The sequence below is a fragment of the Zophobas morio genome, unplaced genomic scaffold (genome assembly GCF_036711695.1).
Source record: "Zophobas morio isolate AGI-343-1 ecotype UQ-CSIRO unplaced genomic scaffold, CSIRO_AGI_Zmor_V1 ptg000008l, whole genome shotgun sequence".
Classification (NCBI taxonomy): domain Eukaryota; kingdom Metazoa; phylum Arthropoda; class Insecta; order Coleoptera; family Tenebrionidae; genus Zophobas; species Zophobas morio.
Genome location: NW_026972113.1, coordinates 11,324,049 through 11,338,415, shown reverse-complemented (window position 1 = coordinate 11,338,415; position 14,367 = coordinate 11,324,049). Strand labels below are relative to the sequence as shown.

Below are 14,367 nucleotides of genomic sequence, written 5' to 3'. Positions count from 1 at the left end.
ACGCCGACCAACGCGGTTGCGTTGAACACTTGTTGCATTCTTCACGAGCAAGTGGGGGGGAAAACACGTGCTGGGTGATCAAAACGACCCGGTTTGAATTTGGCGCCCGAAAATGGGTTGGTTGCACTGATGAAAAAGACAAAAAAACCATAAAAAAATTAAAAAAGAAGAAAATTGAAATCCGGCAACCAATAATACACTTGTCGACACTATTGACACATCAGTTTTAGCCATAAAACTAAAAACCCTAAAGCTGCTTTCTAATTTTCCATACGATTTTGACATTTGACAACTTTTCCACTATTTAAGCACGTGTTAAACCCTTTCTTCTCAATAATCAGTCGCAGAAATTGCAAAGAAAGCACCAAATGGAGTACATTCCCACCCCGCAATCATCAGAACCCACCGCCAACAAAATGTAAGTACTCCCGAAAACCTAACCTCAACTAACCTCTCTTTTTCAGACTATGTTGCGACTGCGGCACCCCCATAGCCCCCAACCCGTCCAACATGTGCGTCATGTGCTTACGCACCCGCGTCGACATCACCGAAGGCATCCCCAAGCAAATCGTGCTCCAATTCTGTAAAGGGTGTGAACGCTACTTTAACCCCCCATCAGAATGGGTCCACTGCGTTCTAGAATCCAAGGAGTTGCTCACCCTATGTTTGAAAAAGCTCAAAGGCTTGGGTAAAGTGAAGCTCGTTGACGCCGGTTTTGTGTGGACTGAGCCCCACTCGAAACGCATCAAAGTGAAACTAACTGTGCATGGAGAGGTGTTCGGGGGGGCTGTTTTGGAGCAGGTTTTCGTTGTGGATTATGTGGTGTCGCACCACATGTGCGACGACTGCCACAGGAGCGAGGCGCAGTATTTCTGGAGGGCGTTGGTGCAAGTTCGCCAGAAAGGGGAGAATAAGAAGACGTTTTTTTATTTGGAGCAGATGATTTTGAAGCATAAGGCGCATAGTGATACATTGGGGATAAAACCCATTCATGGTAAAAAAAATCACGTAGATGATCATAAATGACTTATAAATTGATTCCAGATGGTTTAGATTTTTTCTACGCCACTGAAGCCCATGCCCGCAAAATGGTTGATTTTCTCTCCGCGGTTCTTCCGTGTAAATCCAGTCACTCAAAAAAATTGATCTCCCATGATATTCACAGCAATTTGTACAACTACAAGTTTACTTACTCTGTGGAGATTCTCCCGGTGTCCAAAGACAGTTTGGTGTGTTTGCCGAAGAAGCTGACGCAACAACTCGGGGGGATTTCGCCGTTGTGTTTAGTATACAGGGTTACCAACTCGCTTCACTTGATTGATCCTTCCAGAGCACAAAGTAACTATTTTTGTGTAAAATTGTGTCAATTTTTATTTTTGTTGGGTTTTTAGTTGCTGAAATTAATAGCACTGTGTATTGGCGCAACCCCTTTAACCCCATTTGCAACCCCAAACAGTTGGTTGAATACGTGGTTATGGATATAGAGCCTATTATGGATAAGGACCGGCGCACTTTTCCAGGACAAGGGGCTATTTCAAATAAGCACGTTTTGGCGGATATTTGGGTGGTCAGGGCTTCGGAGTTGGGGGTTAATGATAATACTATTCATACTAGGACGCATTTGGGGCACATTTTGAAGCCTGGAGACTACGTTTTAGGGTTGGTAGTTTTTTTTTTGGTTTTGTAAAAAAATGTTCGAAATCGTGACGATACACTTTCAAATAAGTGTGATAATCGAGTTTACAATTTCTAAAAATTTTCCGAAAAAATTCGATGTCCTCAATTTTCTAATAAACGTAAAAATCAAGTTTATAATTTTCGAAATTTTCCGGAAAAATGGTTAAACTCGCTCAAATAAACCGGGAAATGGCGCATTCTTGTAAATAATCTTCCATTAATAACGAATCTGAAGTCGTCGTTATCGTAGCTATTCTGATTGGCGTGAAAATCGAGTTTACAATTTCCAAAAATTTTCCGAATGAATGGTAAAAATGGTTCCAATCCGTCGAGAATTGGTGTCATAATCTTCTACCAATTACGAATCCGAGGTCGTCCTCAGATAGCCTTTCAAATAAACGTGAAAATCGAGTTTACAATTTTGAGAAATTTTCCGGGAAAACGGTTAAAGTAACTCGCATAACTCGGGAAACGATGCCCTCATGTAAATTATTTTCCACTAATTACGAATCCGAAATCGGTATCACCATTTCTATTTAAATAAACGTGAAAATCGAGTTTACAATTTTCGAAAATTTTCCGGAAAAATGGTAGATATGACTCAAATAAAGCGGGAATTGGTTATATCATGTAAATAATTTTCCACTAATCATGAATCTGAAGTCCCTGTCACAATAGCTATTCAGATTAGCGTGAAAATTGAGTTTACAATTTTCAAAAAGTTTTTAAAAATTTGTGAAACTAGCTTCAATCGTTTGAGAATTTGTGTCATATTTTAAATAATTTTCCGTTAATTAAGAATCCGAAGTTGGCATCACAAATATCCGTTTAAGTAAACTTGAGAAATTTCCAAATTTCTCGAAAAAATAATCAAAATATCTCCGAACTATCGGGAATTTGTGGCATGTAGATAATGTTCTATTACCTACGAATCCGAGGTCGTCCTCAGACAGCCTTCCAAATAACCGTGAAAATCGAGTTTACAATTTTCAGAAATTTTCCGGAAAAACTGTTAAAGTAACTCAAATAACTCGGAAAATGATGCCATCATATAAATTATTTTCAACTGATTACAAATCCGAAATAGACTTCACCATTTCCATTTAAATAAACGTGAAAATCGAGTTTACAATTTGAAAAATTTTCCCACAAAATAGTGAAAATGACTCCAATCTTTCGGGAATTGGTGTGATATTGTTGATAATTTTCTGATAATTATAAATTCGAGGTCCTCCGCATTTTAGCCTTTCGAATAACCGTGAAAATCGAGTTTACAATACGAGAAATTTTCTGAAAAAAATGGTAAAAACTGTTCCGATCCATAGGGAATTTGTTTCATGTTGGTAATCTTCTACTAACCACGAATCTGAGGTCGTCCTCATGATAGCCTTTCAAATAAACGTGAGAATCGAGTTTACAATTTTCGAAAATTTTCCGGGAAAATGGTTAATATGACTCAAATAAACCGGGAATTCGTTACATCATGTAAATAATCTTCCACTAATCACGAATCTGAAGTCGCTGTCACAATAGCTGTTCAGATTAGCGTGAAAATTGAGTTTACAATTTTCAAAAAGTTTTTAAAAATTTGTGAAACTAGCTTCAATCGTTTGAGAATTTGTGTCATATCCGTTAATTAAGAATCCGAAGTTGGCATCACAAATATCCGTTTAAGTAAGCGTGAAAATTGAGTTTACAATGTGAGAAATTTCCCGAAAAAATCATCAAAATATCTCCGAACTATCGGGAATTTGTGTCATGTAGATAATCTTCTATTACCTACGAATCCCAGGTCGTCCTCAGGTAGCTTGCCAAATAACCGTGAAAATCGAGTTTACAATTTTCAGAAATTTTCCGGAAAAACGGTTAAAGTAACTCAAATAACTCGGGAAATGGTGCCTTCATGTAAATTATTTTCAACTAATTACGAATCCGAAATACGCATCACCATTTCTATTTAAATGAACGTGAAAATCGAGTTTACAATTTGAAAAATTTTCCGATAAAATAGTGAAAATGACTCCAATCCATCGGGAATTGGTGTGATATTGTTGATAATTTTCTGCTAATTATAAATCCGAATTCCTCCGCATTTTAGCTTTTCGAATAACTGTGAAAATCGAGTTTACAACACGAGAAATTTTCTGAAAAAATGGTAAAAATTGTTCCGATCTATAGGGAATTTGTTTCATGTTGGTAATCTTCTACTAACTACGAATCTGAGATCGTCCTCATGATAGCGTTTCAAATAAACGTGAAAATCGAGTTTACGATTTTCGAAAATTTTCCGGAAAAATGGTAAATATGACTCAAGTAAACCGGGAATTCGTTACATCATGTAAATAATCGTCCACTAATCACGAACCCGTAGTCGCTGTCACAATAGCTATTCAGATTAGCGTGAAAATTGAGTTTACAATTTTCAAAAAGTTTTTAAAAATTTGTGAAACTAGCTTCAATCCTTTGAGAATTTGTGTCATATTTTAAATAATTTTCCGTAAATTAAGAATCCGAAGTTGGCATCACAAATATCCGTTTAAGTAAACGTGAAAATTGAGTTTACAATGTGAGAAATTTCCCGATAAAATGATCAAATCCGAACTATCGGGGATTTGTGGAATGTAGATAATCTTCTATTACCTACGAATCCGAGGTCTTCCTCAAATAGCCTTTCAAATAACCGTGAAAATCGAGTTTACAATTTTCAGAAATTTTCCGGAAAAACGGTTTAAGTAACTCAAATAACTCGGGAAACGATGCCATCATATAAATTATTTTCAACTAATTACGAATCCGAAATAGACTTCACCATTTCTATTTATATAACCGTGAAAATCGAGTTTACAAAACTAGAAATTTTCTGAAAAAAATGGTACAAATTGTTCCGATCTATAGGGAATTTGTTTCATGTTGGTAATCTTCTACTAACTACGAATCTGAAGTTGTCCTCATGATAGCCTTTCAAATAAACGTGAAAATCGAATTTACAATTTTCGAAAATTTGAGTTTACAATTTTCAAAAAGTTTTTAAAAATTTGTCAAAGTAGCTTCAATCGTTTGAAAATTTGTGTCATATTTTAAATAATTTTCCGTTAATTAAGAATCCGAAGTTGGCATCACAAATATCTGTTTAAGTAAACGTGAAAATTGAGTTTACAATTTGAGAAATTTCCCGAAGAAATGATCAAACTATCTCCGAACCATCGGGAATTTATGGCATGTAGATAATCTTCTGTTACCTACGAATCCGAGGTCGTTCTCAGATAGCCTTCCAGATAACCGTAAAAATCGAGTTTACAATTTTTAGAAATTTTCCGGAAAAACGGTTAAAGTAACTCAAATAACTCGGGAAATGGTGCCTTCATGTAAATTATTTTCAACTGATTTCGAATCCGAAATAAATTTCACCATTTCTATTTAAATAAACGTGAAAATCGAGTTTACAATTTGAAAAATTTTCCGAAAAAGTAGTGAAAATAACTCCAATCTGTCGGGATTTGGTGTGATATTGTTGATAATTTTCTGCTAATTATAAATCCGAATTCCTCCGCATTTTAGCCTTTCGAATAACTGTGAAAATCGAGTTTACAATACGAGAAATTTTCTGAAAAAAATGGTAAAAATTGTTCCGATCTATAGGGAATTTGTTTCATGTTGGTAATCTTCTATTAACTACGAATCTGAGATGATAGCCTTTCAAATAAACGTGAAAACCAAATTTACAATTTTCGAAAATTTTCCGAAAAAATGGTTAATGTGACTCAAATAAACCGGGAATTGGTTACATCATGTAAATAATCTTCCACTAATTACGAATCTGCAGTCGTTGTCACAATAGCTATTCAGATTAGCGTGAAAATTGAGTTTACAATTTTCAAAAAGTTTTTAAAAATTTGTGAAAGTAGCTTCAATCGTTTGAGAATTGGTGTCATATTTTAAATAATTTTCCGTAAATTAAGAATCCGAAGTTGGCATCACAAATATCCGTTTAAGTAAACTTGAAAATTCAGTTTACAATTTGAGAAATTTCCAGAGAAAATGATCAAAATATCTCCGAACTATCGGGAATTTGTGGAATGTAGATAATCTTCTATTACCTACGAATCCGAGGTCTTCCTCAAATAGCCTTCCAAATAACCGTGAAAATCGAGTTTACAATTTTCAGAAATTTTCCGGAAAAACGGTTAAAGTAACTCAAATAACTCGGAAAGCGATGCCTTCATGCAAATTATTTTCCAGTAATTACGAATCCGAAATAGACTTCACCATTTCTATTTAAACAAACGTGAAAATCGAGTTTACAATTTGAAAAATTTTCCGAAAAAATAATGCAAATAACTTCAATCTATCGGGAATTGGTGTCATATTGTTGATAATTTTCTGCTAATTATAAATCCAAGCTCCTCCGCATTTTAGCCTTTCGAATAACCGTGAAAATCCAGTTTACAATTTTCAGAAAATTTCCGGAAAAGTAACACAAATAAATCGAGAATTGGCGCAATCATGTAAATAATTTTCGCCTAATTAAGAATCCGAATTAGACGTTACGATATTTGTTTAAATAAGGGTGAAAATCGAGTTTACAATTTCCAAAAATTTTCCGAATGAATGGTAAAAATGGCTCCAATATGTCGAGAATTGGTGTCATAATCTTCTACTAATTACGAATCCGAGGTCGTCCTCAGATAGCCTTCCAATAACAGTTTACAATTTTCAAAACTTTTCTGGAAAAATGGTTAAATTAACTCAAATAAATCGGGAAATGGTGCGATTATGTAAGTTATTTTCTACTAATTACGAATCCGAAGTAGGCATCACGATGTATACTTAAGTAAATGTGAAAATCGAGTTTACAATTTTCATAAATTTTCCGGAAATATGCTTAAAGTGAAATAACTCGGGAAACGCTGCCATCATGTAAATTATTTTCAACTCATTACGAATCCGAAATAGACATCACCATTTCTATTTAAATAAACGTGAAAATTGAGTTTACAATTTTCAAAAAGTTTTTAAAAATTTGTGAAAGTAGCTTCAATTGTTTGAGAATTTGTGTCATATTTTAAATAATTTTCCGTTAATTAAGAATCCGAAGTTGGCATCACAATTATCTGTTTAAGTAAACGTGAAAATTGAGTTTACAACTTAAGAAATTTACAGAAAAATCCGAACCATCGGGAATTTGTGGCATGTAGATATTCTTCTATTACCTACGAATCCGAGGTCGTCCTCAGACAGCCTTCCAAATAACCGTGAAAATCGAATTTACAATTTTCAGAAATTTTCCGGAAAAACTGTTAAAGTAACTCAAATAACTCGGGAAGTGATGCCATCATATAAATTATTTTCAACTGATTACAAATCCGAAATAGACTTCACTTTTTTTATTTAAATAAACGTGAAAGTCGAGTTTACAATTTGAAAAATTTTCCGACAAAATAGTGAAAATGACTCCAATCTATCGGGAATTGGTGTCATATTGTTGATAATTTTCTGCTAATCATAAATTCGAGGTCCTCTGCATTTTAGCTTTTCGAATAACCGTGAAAATCGAGTTTACAATACGAGAAATTTTCTGAAAAAAATGGTAAAAATTGTTCCGATCTATAGGGAATTTGTTTCATGTTGGTAATCTTCTACTAACCACGAATCTGAGGTCGTCCTCATGATAGCCTTTCAAATAAACGTGAAAATCGAGTTTACAATTTTCGAAAATTTTCCGGAAAAATGGTTAATGTGGCTCAAATAAATCGGGAATTGGTTACATCATGTAAATAATCGTCCACTAATCACGAATCTGAAGTCGCTGTCACAATAGCTATTCAGATTAACGTGAAAATTGAGTTTACAATTTTCAAAAAGTTTTTAAAAATTTGTGAAAGTAGCTTCAATCGTTTGAGAATTTGTGTCATATTTTAAATAATTTTCCGTAAATTAAGAATCCGAAGTTGGCATCACAAATATCTGTTTAAGTAAACGTGAAAATTGAGTTTACAATTTGAGAAATTTCCCGAAGAAATGATCAAAATCTCTCCGAAATATCGGGAATTTATGTCATGTAAATAATCTTCTATTACCTATGAATCCGAGGTCGTCCTCAGATAGCCTTCCAAATAACCGTGAAAATCGAGTTTACAATTTTCAGAAATTTTCCGGAAAAACGGTTAAAGTAACTCAAATAACTCGGAAAGCGATGCCTTCATGCAAATTATTTTCCAGTAATTACGAATCCGAAATAGACTTCACCATTTCTATTTAAATAAACGTGAAAATCGAGTTTACAATTTGAAAAATTTTCCGACAAAATAGTGAAAATGACTCCAATCTATCGGGAATTGGTGTCATATTGTTGATAATTTTCTGCTAATAATAAATGCGAGGTCCTCTGCATTTTAGCCTTTCGAATAACCGTGAAAATCGAGTTTACAATACGAGAAATTTTCTGAAAAAAATGGTAAAAATTGTTCCGATCTATAGGGAATTTGTTTCATGTTGGTAATCTTCTACTAACTACGAATCGGAGGTCGTCCTCAGATAGCCTTTCAAATAAACGTGAAAATCGAATTTACAACTTTCGAAAATTTTCCGGAAAAATAGTTAATGTGACTCAAATAAACCCGGAATTGGTCACATCATGTAAATAAACTTCCATTAATCCCGAATCTGAAGTCATTGCCACAATAGCTATTCAGATTAGCGTGAAAATTGAGTTTACAATTTTCAAAAAGTTTTTAAAAATTTGTGAAAGTAGCTTCAATCGTTTGAGAATTTGTGTCATATTTTAAATAATTTTCCGTTAATTAAGAATCTGAAGTTGGCATTACAAATATCTGTTTAAGTAAACGTGAAAATTGAGTTTACAATTTGAGAAATTTCCAGAAAAAAGGAGCAAAATATCTACGAACTATCGGGAATTTGTGGCATGTAGATAATCTTCTATTACCTACGATTCCGAGGTCGTCCTCAGATAGCCTTCCAAATAACTGTAAAAATCGAGTTTACAATTTTCAGAAATTTTCCGGAAAAACGGTTAAAGTAACTCAAATAACTCGGGAAATGATGCCATCATGTAAATTATTTTCAACTGATTACCAATCTGAAATAGACTTCATCATTTCTATTTAAATAAACGTGAAAATCGAGTTTACAATTTGAAACATTTTCCGAAAAAATAGTGAAAATAACTCCAATCTATCGGGAATTGGTGTCATATTGTTGATAATTTTCTGCTAATTATAAATCCGAGGTCCTCCGCATTTTAGCGTTTCGAATAACCGTGAAAATCGAGTTTACAATACAAGAAATTTTCTGCGAAAAATAGTAAAAATTGTTCCGATCTATAGGGAATTTGTTTCATGTTGGAAATCTTCTACGAACTACGAATCTGAGGTCGTCCTCATGATAGCCTTTCAAATAAACGTGAAAATCGAATTTACAATTTTCGAAAATTTTCCGGAAAAATGGTTAATGTGGCTCAAATAAACCAGGAATTGGTTACATCATGTCTTCCACTAATCACGAATCTGAAGTCGCTGTCACAATAGCTATTCAGATTAGCGTGAAAATTGACTTTACAATTTTCAAAAAGTTTTTAAAAATTTGTGAAACTGGCTCCAATCGTTTGAGAATTTGTGTCATATTTTAAATAATTTTCCGTTAATTAAGAATCCGAAGTTGGCATCACAAATATCCGTTTAAGTAAACGTGAAAATTGAGTTTACAATTTGAGAAATTTCCAGAAAAAATGATCAAAATATCTCCGAACTATCGGGAATTTGTGGCATGTAGATAATCTTCTATTACCTACGAATCCGAGGTCGTCCTCAGATAGCCGTCCGAAAAAAAATCGAGTTTACAATTTTCAGAAATCCGGAAAAACGGTTAAAGTAACTCAAATAACTCGGGAAATGATGCCTTCATGTAAATTATTTTCAACTAATTACGAATCCAAAATAGGCATCACCATTTATATTTAAGTAAACTTGATAATCGAGTTTACAATTTGAAAAATTTTCCGAAAAAATAGTGAAAATAACTTCAACCTATCGGGACTTGGTGTGATATTGTTGATAATTTTCTGCTAATTATAAATCCGAGGTCCTCCGCATTTTAGCCTTTCGAATAACCGTGAAAATCGAGTTTACAATTTTCAGAAAATTTCCGGAAAAATGTTAAATGTGACACAAATAAATCGAGAATTGGTGCCATCATGTAAATAATTTTCGCCTAATTAAGAATCCGAATTAGGCGTTACGATATTTGTTTAAATAAGCCTGAAAATCGAGTTTACAATTTCCAAAAATTTTCCGAATGAATGGTAAAAATGGCTCCAATCTGTCGAGAATTGGTGTCATAATCTTCTACTAATTACGAATCCGAGGTCGTCCTCAGATAGCCTTCCAATAACCGTGAAAATCGAGTTTACAATTTGCATAACTTTTCTGGAAAAATGGTTAAATTAACTCAAATAAATCGGGAAATGGTGCGATTATGTAAGTTATTTTCCACTAATTACGAATCCGAAGTAGGCATCACGATGTATATTTAAATAAATGTGAAAATCGAGTTTACAATTTTCATAAATTTTCCGGAAAGATGCTTAAAGTGACTCGAATAAACCGGGAATTCGTGCCATCTTGTAAAACAATTTTCCGATAATTACAAATCTGAAGTCGCCGTCATGATAGCTATTCAAGTAACCGTGATAATTGAGTTTACAATTTTCCAGCTATAACTTAGAAGACAGCAACATCAACGATGCCAACTTTGATAAACTGGAGAGAAACAACATCCCAGACGTAGTTCTCGTGAAGAAATACTACGACAAGAGCGAACGGAAGAAGCGAAGAATGTGGAAACTGAAACATCTGACAGAAGAAGCTAACGGCCTGATCACAGACACCAGGTAAAAAAATAAACACCAAACAAAATCCACAGTTTACAAAAAAACGTACACTTTTCAGAGACTACAACGAGTTCTTAGACGACTTAGAAGAAGACCCAGACCTACGACAAAACATCAACATCTTCAAAGACAACAGCAAACAAATCCCCGTTGACTCCACCGACGAAACCGACGAGACCATTCCGAGAATAACCTTGGCGGAAATGCTCGACGACTTGGTCATAGACGACGTCGAAATGGCCGACGAATAACAAAAACTGTTATCATGTTGTTAAATATATAATTAACCACGAAAAATGTTATCATGTTAAATACATTTACAATTAACTATAAAAAGATTGTTGTTTCGTGGTAATAAATAACAAATAAATGGTATCAAGTTGCCCTGTGACATTAACCCGATTACAGTCGAAAAGTCAAAGTTCTTTCACTGTTTCGACGAACAGTTCGTGTCCAAAATGCACGTCCTACCCTTCTTGGTAATCGCCCTTTCAATATCCACGATTTTCGCGACACACCCACTCCAAGGTAAGCCCCAAACTGGTGACCCCACGTTGCTAAACTCAGTCCAGATCTCCCCGGAATCATCTCCAACGAAGTCGATTTCGTCAGACTGGGCAAATCCCCGCACAAACTCGCCTCTCTGGTCAAACAAGTGCTCAAAATCGGCGACAAAAAGCTCGCAGACGACGTCCTCTGCCAAACATGCGACCTCGTGTTCTCCCAAATCCTGGCGTACCGTCGAGTGGGCGCCAGCAAAGACTCTATGGTGGACTTTTTCAACAAACTGTGCCGGGTTTTCACGGATTGGGGGCCCGTAGCCTGCGCCGGCTACATCAACATCGAGATAGTACGTCCCTTATACCCAATACCCCATGAAAAACATTTTATTTTTAGGATACGGCTCTGTACATTATGGATAATCGAAAAGAATTGGCGGCGAGCCGCATCTGCGGGATTTATTTCCAGTCTAAGGGCTGCGTGGACCCCAACGCCAACCCGTGGACGGTCCCCATACCGGCGAAGCTAAGACACACCCACCGGCACGAGGTACGTGTGATTGTTGACGTGGCGCTTTGTGACTGGTTGTTTCAGCATCGTCATCACGCAAGCGCCGCCCCTTTGAAGATTCTCCACCTCACGGACTTCCACTACGACCCCCTCTACGAGCCCGGGAGCAACGCGGCCTGTGATTTGCCGCTCTGTTGCCAGAAGGGCAATGGCCCCGCCCCCACGCCCGCGTCTGAGGCCGGCTTCTGGGGCGACTACCACGTGTGTGACATTCCGTGGCACTCAGTCACCAACTTTACGGCCTACTTGACGAATCTTAACGTAAAAAAAACAACCTTGAAACACAAAATAGTATTATTATTATTATTAGGAAACGTACGACCTTGTGTACTACACCGGCGATATTATTAGTCATAGATCGTGGGCTACTAACAAGGACGACAACACGAAGGCCCTCAAAAAATTGTTTCAGCATTTCAAGGACACATTTGACAATACTACAGTTTTTGCCATTTTGGGCAACCACGAACCGCATCCCACCGACTTGTAAGTATAGTGAGGTGTCAATTCCGGCGAAACTAATACTAAGTAGCTGGTCGGAGCGGAATGTAACTGCGGCGATTTCCACCCAGTGGATGTTCGATTTAGTGGCATCAGAATGGGCCCGGTGGCTACCCAACAGCACAGTCAGCGATATCAAAACTGGAGGCTACTACACCGTCTTAGTGCGCCCCAAATTCCGAATAATCGCCCTCAATTCCAACGTGTGTTTCGTTAGCAACTTGTAAGTATTTAATCTCATTTCAAACCACATGATTATGTTTCCAAGATGGCTGATCTACGATGACCACGACCCCTACGGGCAGCTCAATTGGCTCACCGCGACTCTAACAAAAGCGGAGAAAAACGGCGAAATTGTCCATATTTTGTCCCATATTCCTCCAGGAGAGTTGTTGTGTAACCAACGATGGAGCAACCAATTCCGACAGATCGTGCAGAGGTTTGCACCAATCATAGCGGCGCAATTTAACGGCCACACCCACTTAGACGAGCTCCGCCTCTTCCGTGATGTCAACACAACCAAAGTGATCAATGTGGCCTTTAATGCCGGCAGCTTTACGACGTTCGTGGGTTTCAACCCCAACTACCGCACGTATGACGTCGACCCCGCCACTTACGTAAGAACGACGATGTGATTGGTCGCCAATAACGCCAGACTTTCAGAGGGTGCTAGATTACGATCATTACACGTACAATCTGACCAAAGCCAACTTAGATAGGAAAAATCCGCCGCAGTGGTTTAAATTGTACTCGTTCAAGAGTGACTATGGGTTGAAAAATACCTCTAACGAGGCTCTAGGGGATTTGGTGGCAAGGATGGGGAAAAACAAGACGTTGGCACAACAATATTTTCGGTATTTCCCCCACTTGTTAAAAAAAAGTTTGATTTTTTTTGTATAGGTTTCAAGGTCGTGACAGTGCCCCTCATGTCAAACCCGGCTGCGACGACTTGTGTATGAAAAAATTGGTGTGCGGAATCACCGCAGTGGAAACTCTGGAGATGCTTCGGTGCCAACAAATGACGAAGACTCACCACAAACAATGAACAATTTATTAATAAAAGTCTTCAAACTTAGTGTTGTTTCAAAGGAATCCACTTTATATTTTTAGTGTCTTGGAGGTTTTCCCCTGATAGGTGATCCAGTAACCGCATCTACAACACTATAGTAGAGAAAGCGTCACCACGCATGGGAAAAAAACCTGTTTTCGGATGTATCGCACCAGCATGTCTAGGTACGTAATTTCGACGTCTCCTTGTTGATAAAAGCGCCTCCACAAAGCCCCCGCTAGCACGATATCGTCCCCCTGCAGCCCCTCGTCGTACGCTATAAGAGCAGCTTGCAGTTGTTCCGATAACTGGGTTACTTGTTCACGTGCAGCCGCCGGATTACTCTCCTACAAGTAACCACGTTATTTAAAGTCGCCCCAAAGCAACTAACAACCCCTCCAAGCCTCTTTATTCGTTGTCCAACGTCATTCCACAAAGCTTCCACTAGATAGTTCCGCAACAACCTCCCATCATCACCCTCCGCCATAGCCCGTGCCGAAATCATCCAAATGTGGAGCTCCGTGACCACAAACCACGAATAAAACGTGTCAGGGAGGTCCAGTTCTTGGAAAAAGTCCAAATAGTTGACTTTGTCGGCCACGCTTTCGTAGAGAAAGTAGCCCGAGGCCATTATTTGCTACAAGGGGTTACTTTAACTGAAACTCCGTCGGAAAAAAGGGGGCGACATTACCGTTTTAGAGGGGTTAAAAAAAGGTATCTTTTTCACTATTTTCTTAACTAGAGAGTCGTCTTTTTGTGAGTGTTTGGCTTCTACGTTGGAAATGGGGCGCCTCTGGTGGTAGCAAGTAGCCAATTTCACGTAGTTCGGGTGGCAGTAAGGGGGCTACAATTTGAGGTTAGGTAAAAAAATTTGGTGTGGGAGTTACCTTTATAGCCCGTAGGGTTAAACACAACCGGGAGACGTTCATTTTGACTGATAATTGACTGTTTTGTGTTTAAATGAAATTGTTCTTCGGTGATTTCGTAATTGTTTGTAAAAGTGAGGTTATATCGACTAATGTCATTCTTATTATAGAATAGGCACGAGAGCGTGTATTGTTGGTTGCATAACGCGACACGCATACTTTCACCTAACCTATAAACGCACTAGTATTGATAGAATCGCCAATTCGGATTATTTTCGCCAAATTCACAATTAAAGTGA

At 37.1% G+C, this 14,367-nt stretch overlaps 3 protein-coding genes across 3 annotated transcripts; 2 read left to right on the top strand and 1 right to left on the bottom strand.

The window, feature by feature from the left end:
* Positions 1 to 260: 260 nt before the first annotated feature.
* LOC135125341 (60S ribosomal export protein NMD3) lies at positions 261 to 10,957 on the top strand. The gene is made up of 6 exons (XM_064050841.1): positions 261 to 418; positions 465 to 994; positions 1,045 to 1,338; positions 1,392 to 1,659; positions 10,406 to 10,582; positions 10,641 to 10,957. The coding sequence occupies exons 1-6, from the start codon at positions 369 to 371 to the stop codon at positions 10,831 to 10,833; spliced, it is 1,512 nt and encodes a 503-aa protein (XP_063906911.1). The 5' UTR covers positions 261 to 368; the 3' UTR covers positions 10,834 to 10,957.
* Positions 10,958 to 10,966: 9 nt separating this feature from the next.
* LOC135125340 (sphingomyelin phosphodiesterase-like) lies at positions 10,967 to 13,229 on the top strand. Its single transcript, XM_064050840.1, has 9 exons — positions 10,967 to 11,110; positions 11,155 to 11,432; positions 11,480 to 11,632; positions 11,678 to 11,914; positions 11,964 to 12,139; positions 12,186 to 12,377; positions 12,423 to 12,771; positions 12,818 to 13,008; positions 13,055 to 13,229. Exons 1-9 carry the CDS (start codon positions 11,041 to 11,043, stop codon positions 13,197 to 13,199), a joined length of 1,791 nt encoding a protein of 596 aa, XP_063906910.1. The 5' UTR covers positions 10,967 to 11,040; the 3' UTR covers positions 13,200 to 13,229.
* Positions 13,192 to 14,259, bottom strand: LOC135125343 (ubiquinol-cytochrome-c reductase complex assembly factor 1-like). Its single transcript, XM_064050843.1, has 5 exons — positions 14,090 to 14,259; positions 13,894 to 14,046; positions 13,597 to 13,839; positions 13,355 to 13,549; positions 13,192 to 13,307 (listed from the first exon to the last, which is right to left on the bottom strand). Exons 1-5 carry the CDS (start codon positions 14,129 to 14,131, stop codon positions 13,227 to 13,229), a joined length of 714 nt encoding a protein of 237 aa, XP_063906913.1. The 5' UTR covers positions 14,132 to 14,259; the 3' UTR covers positions 13,192 to 13,226.
* Positions 14,260 to 14,367: the final 108 nt, after the last annotated feature.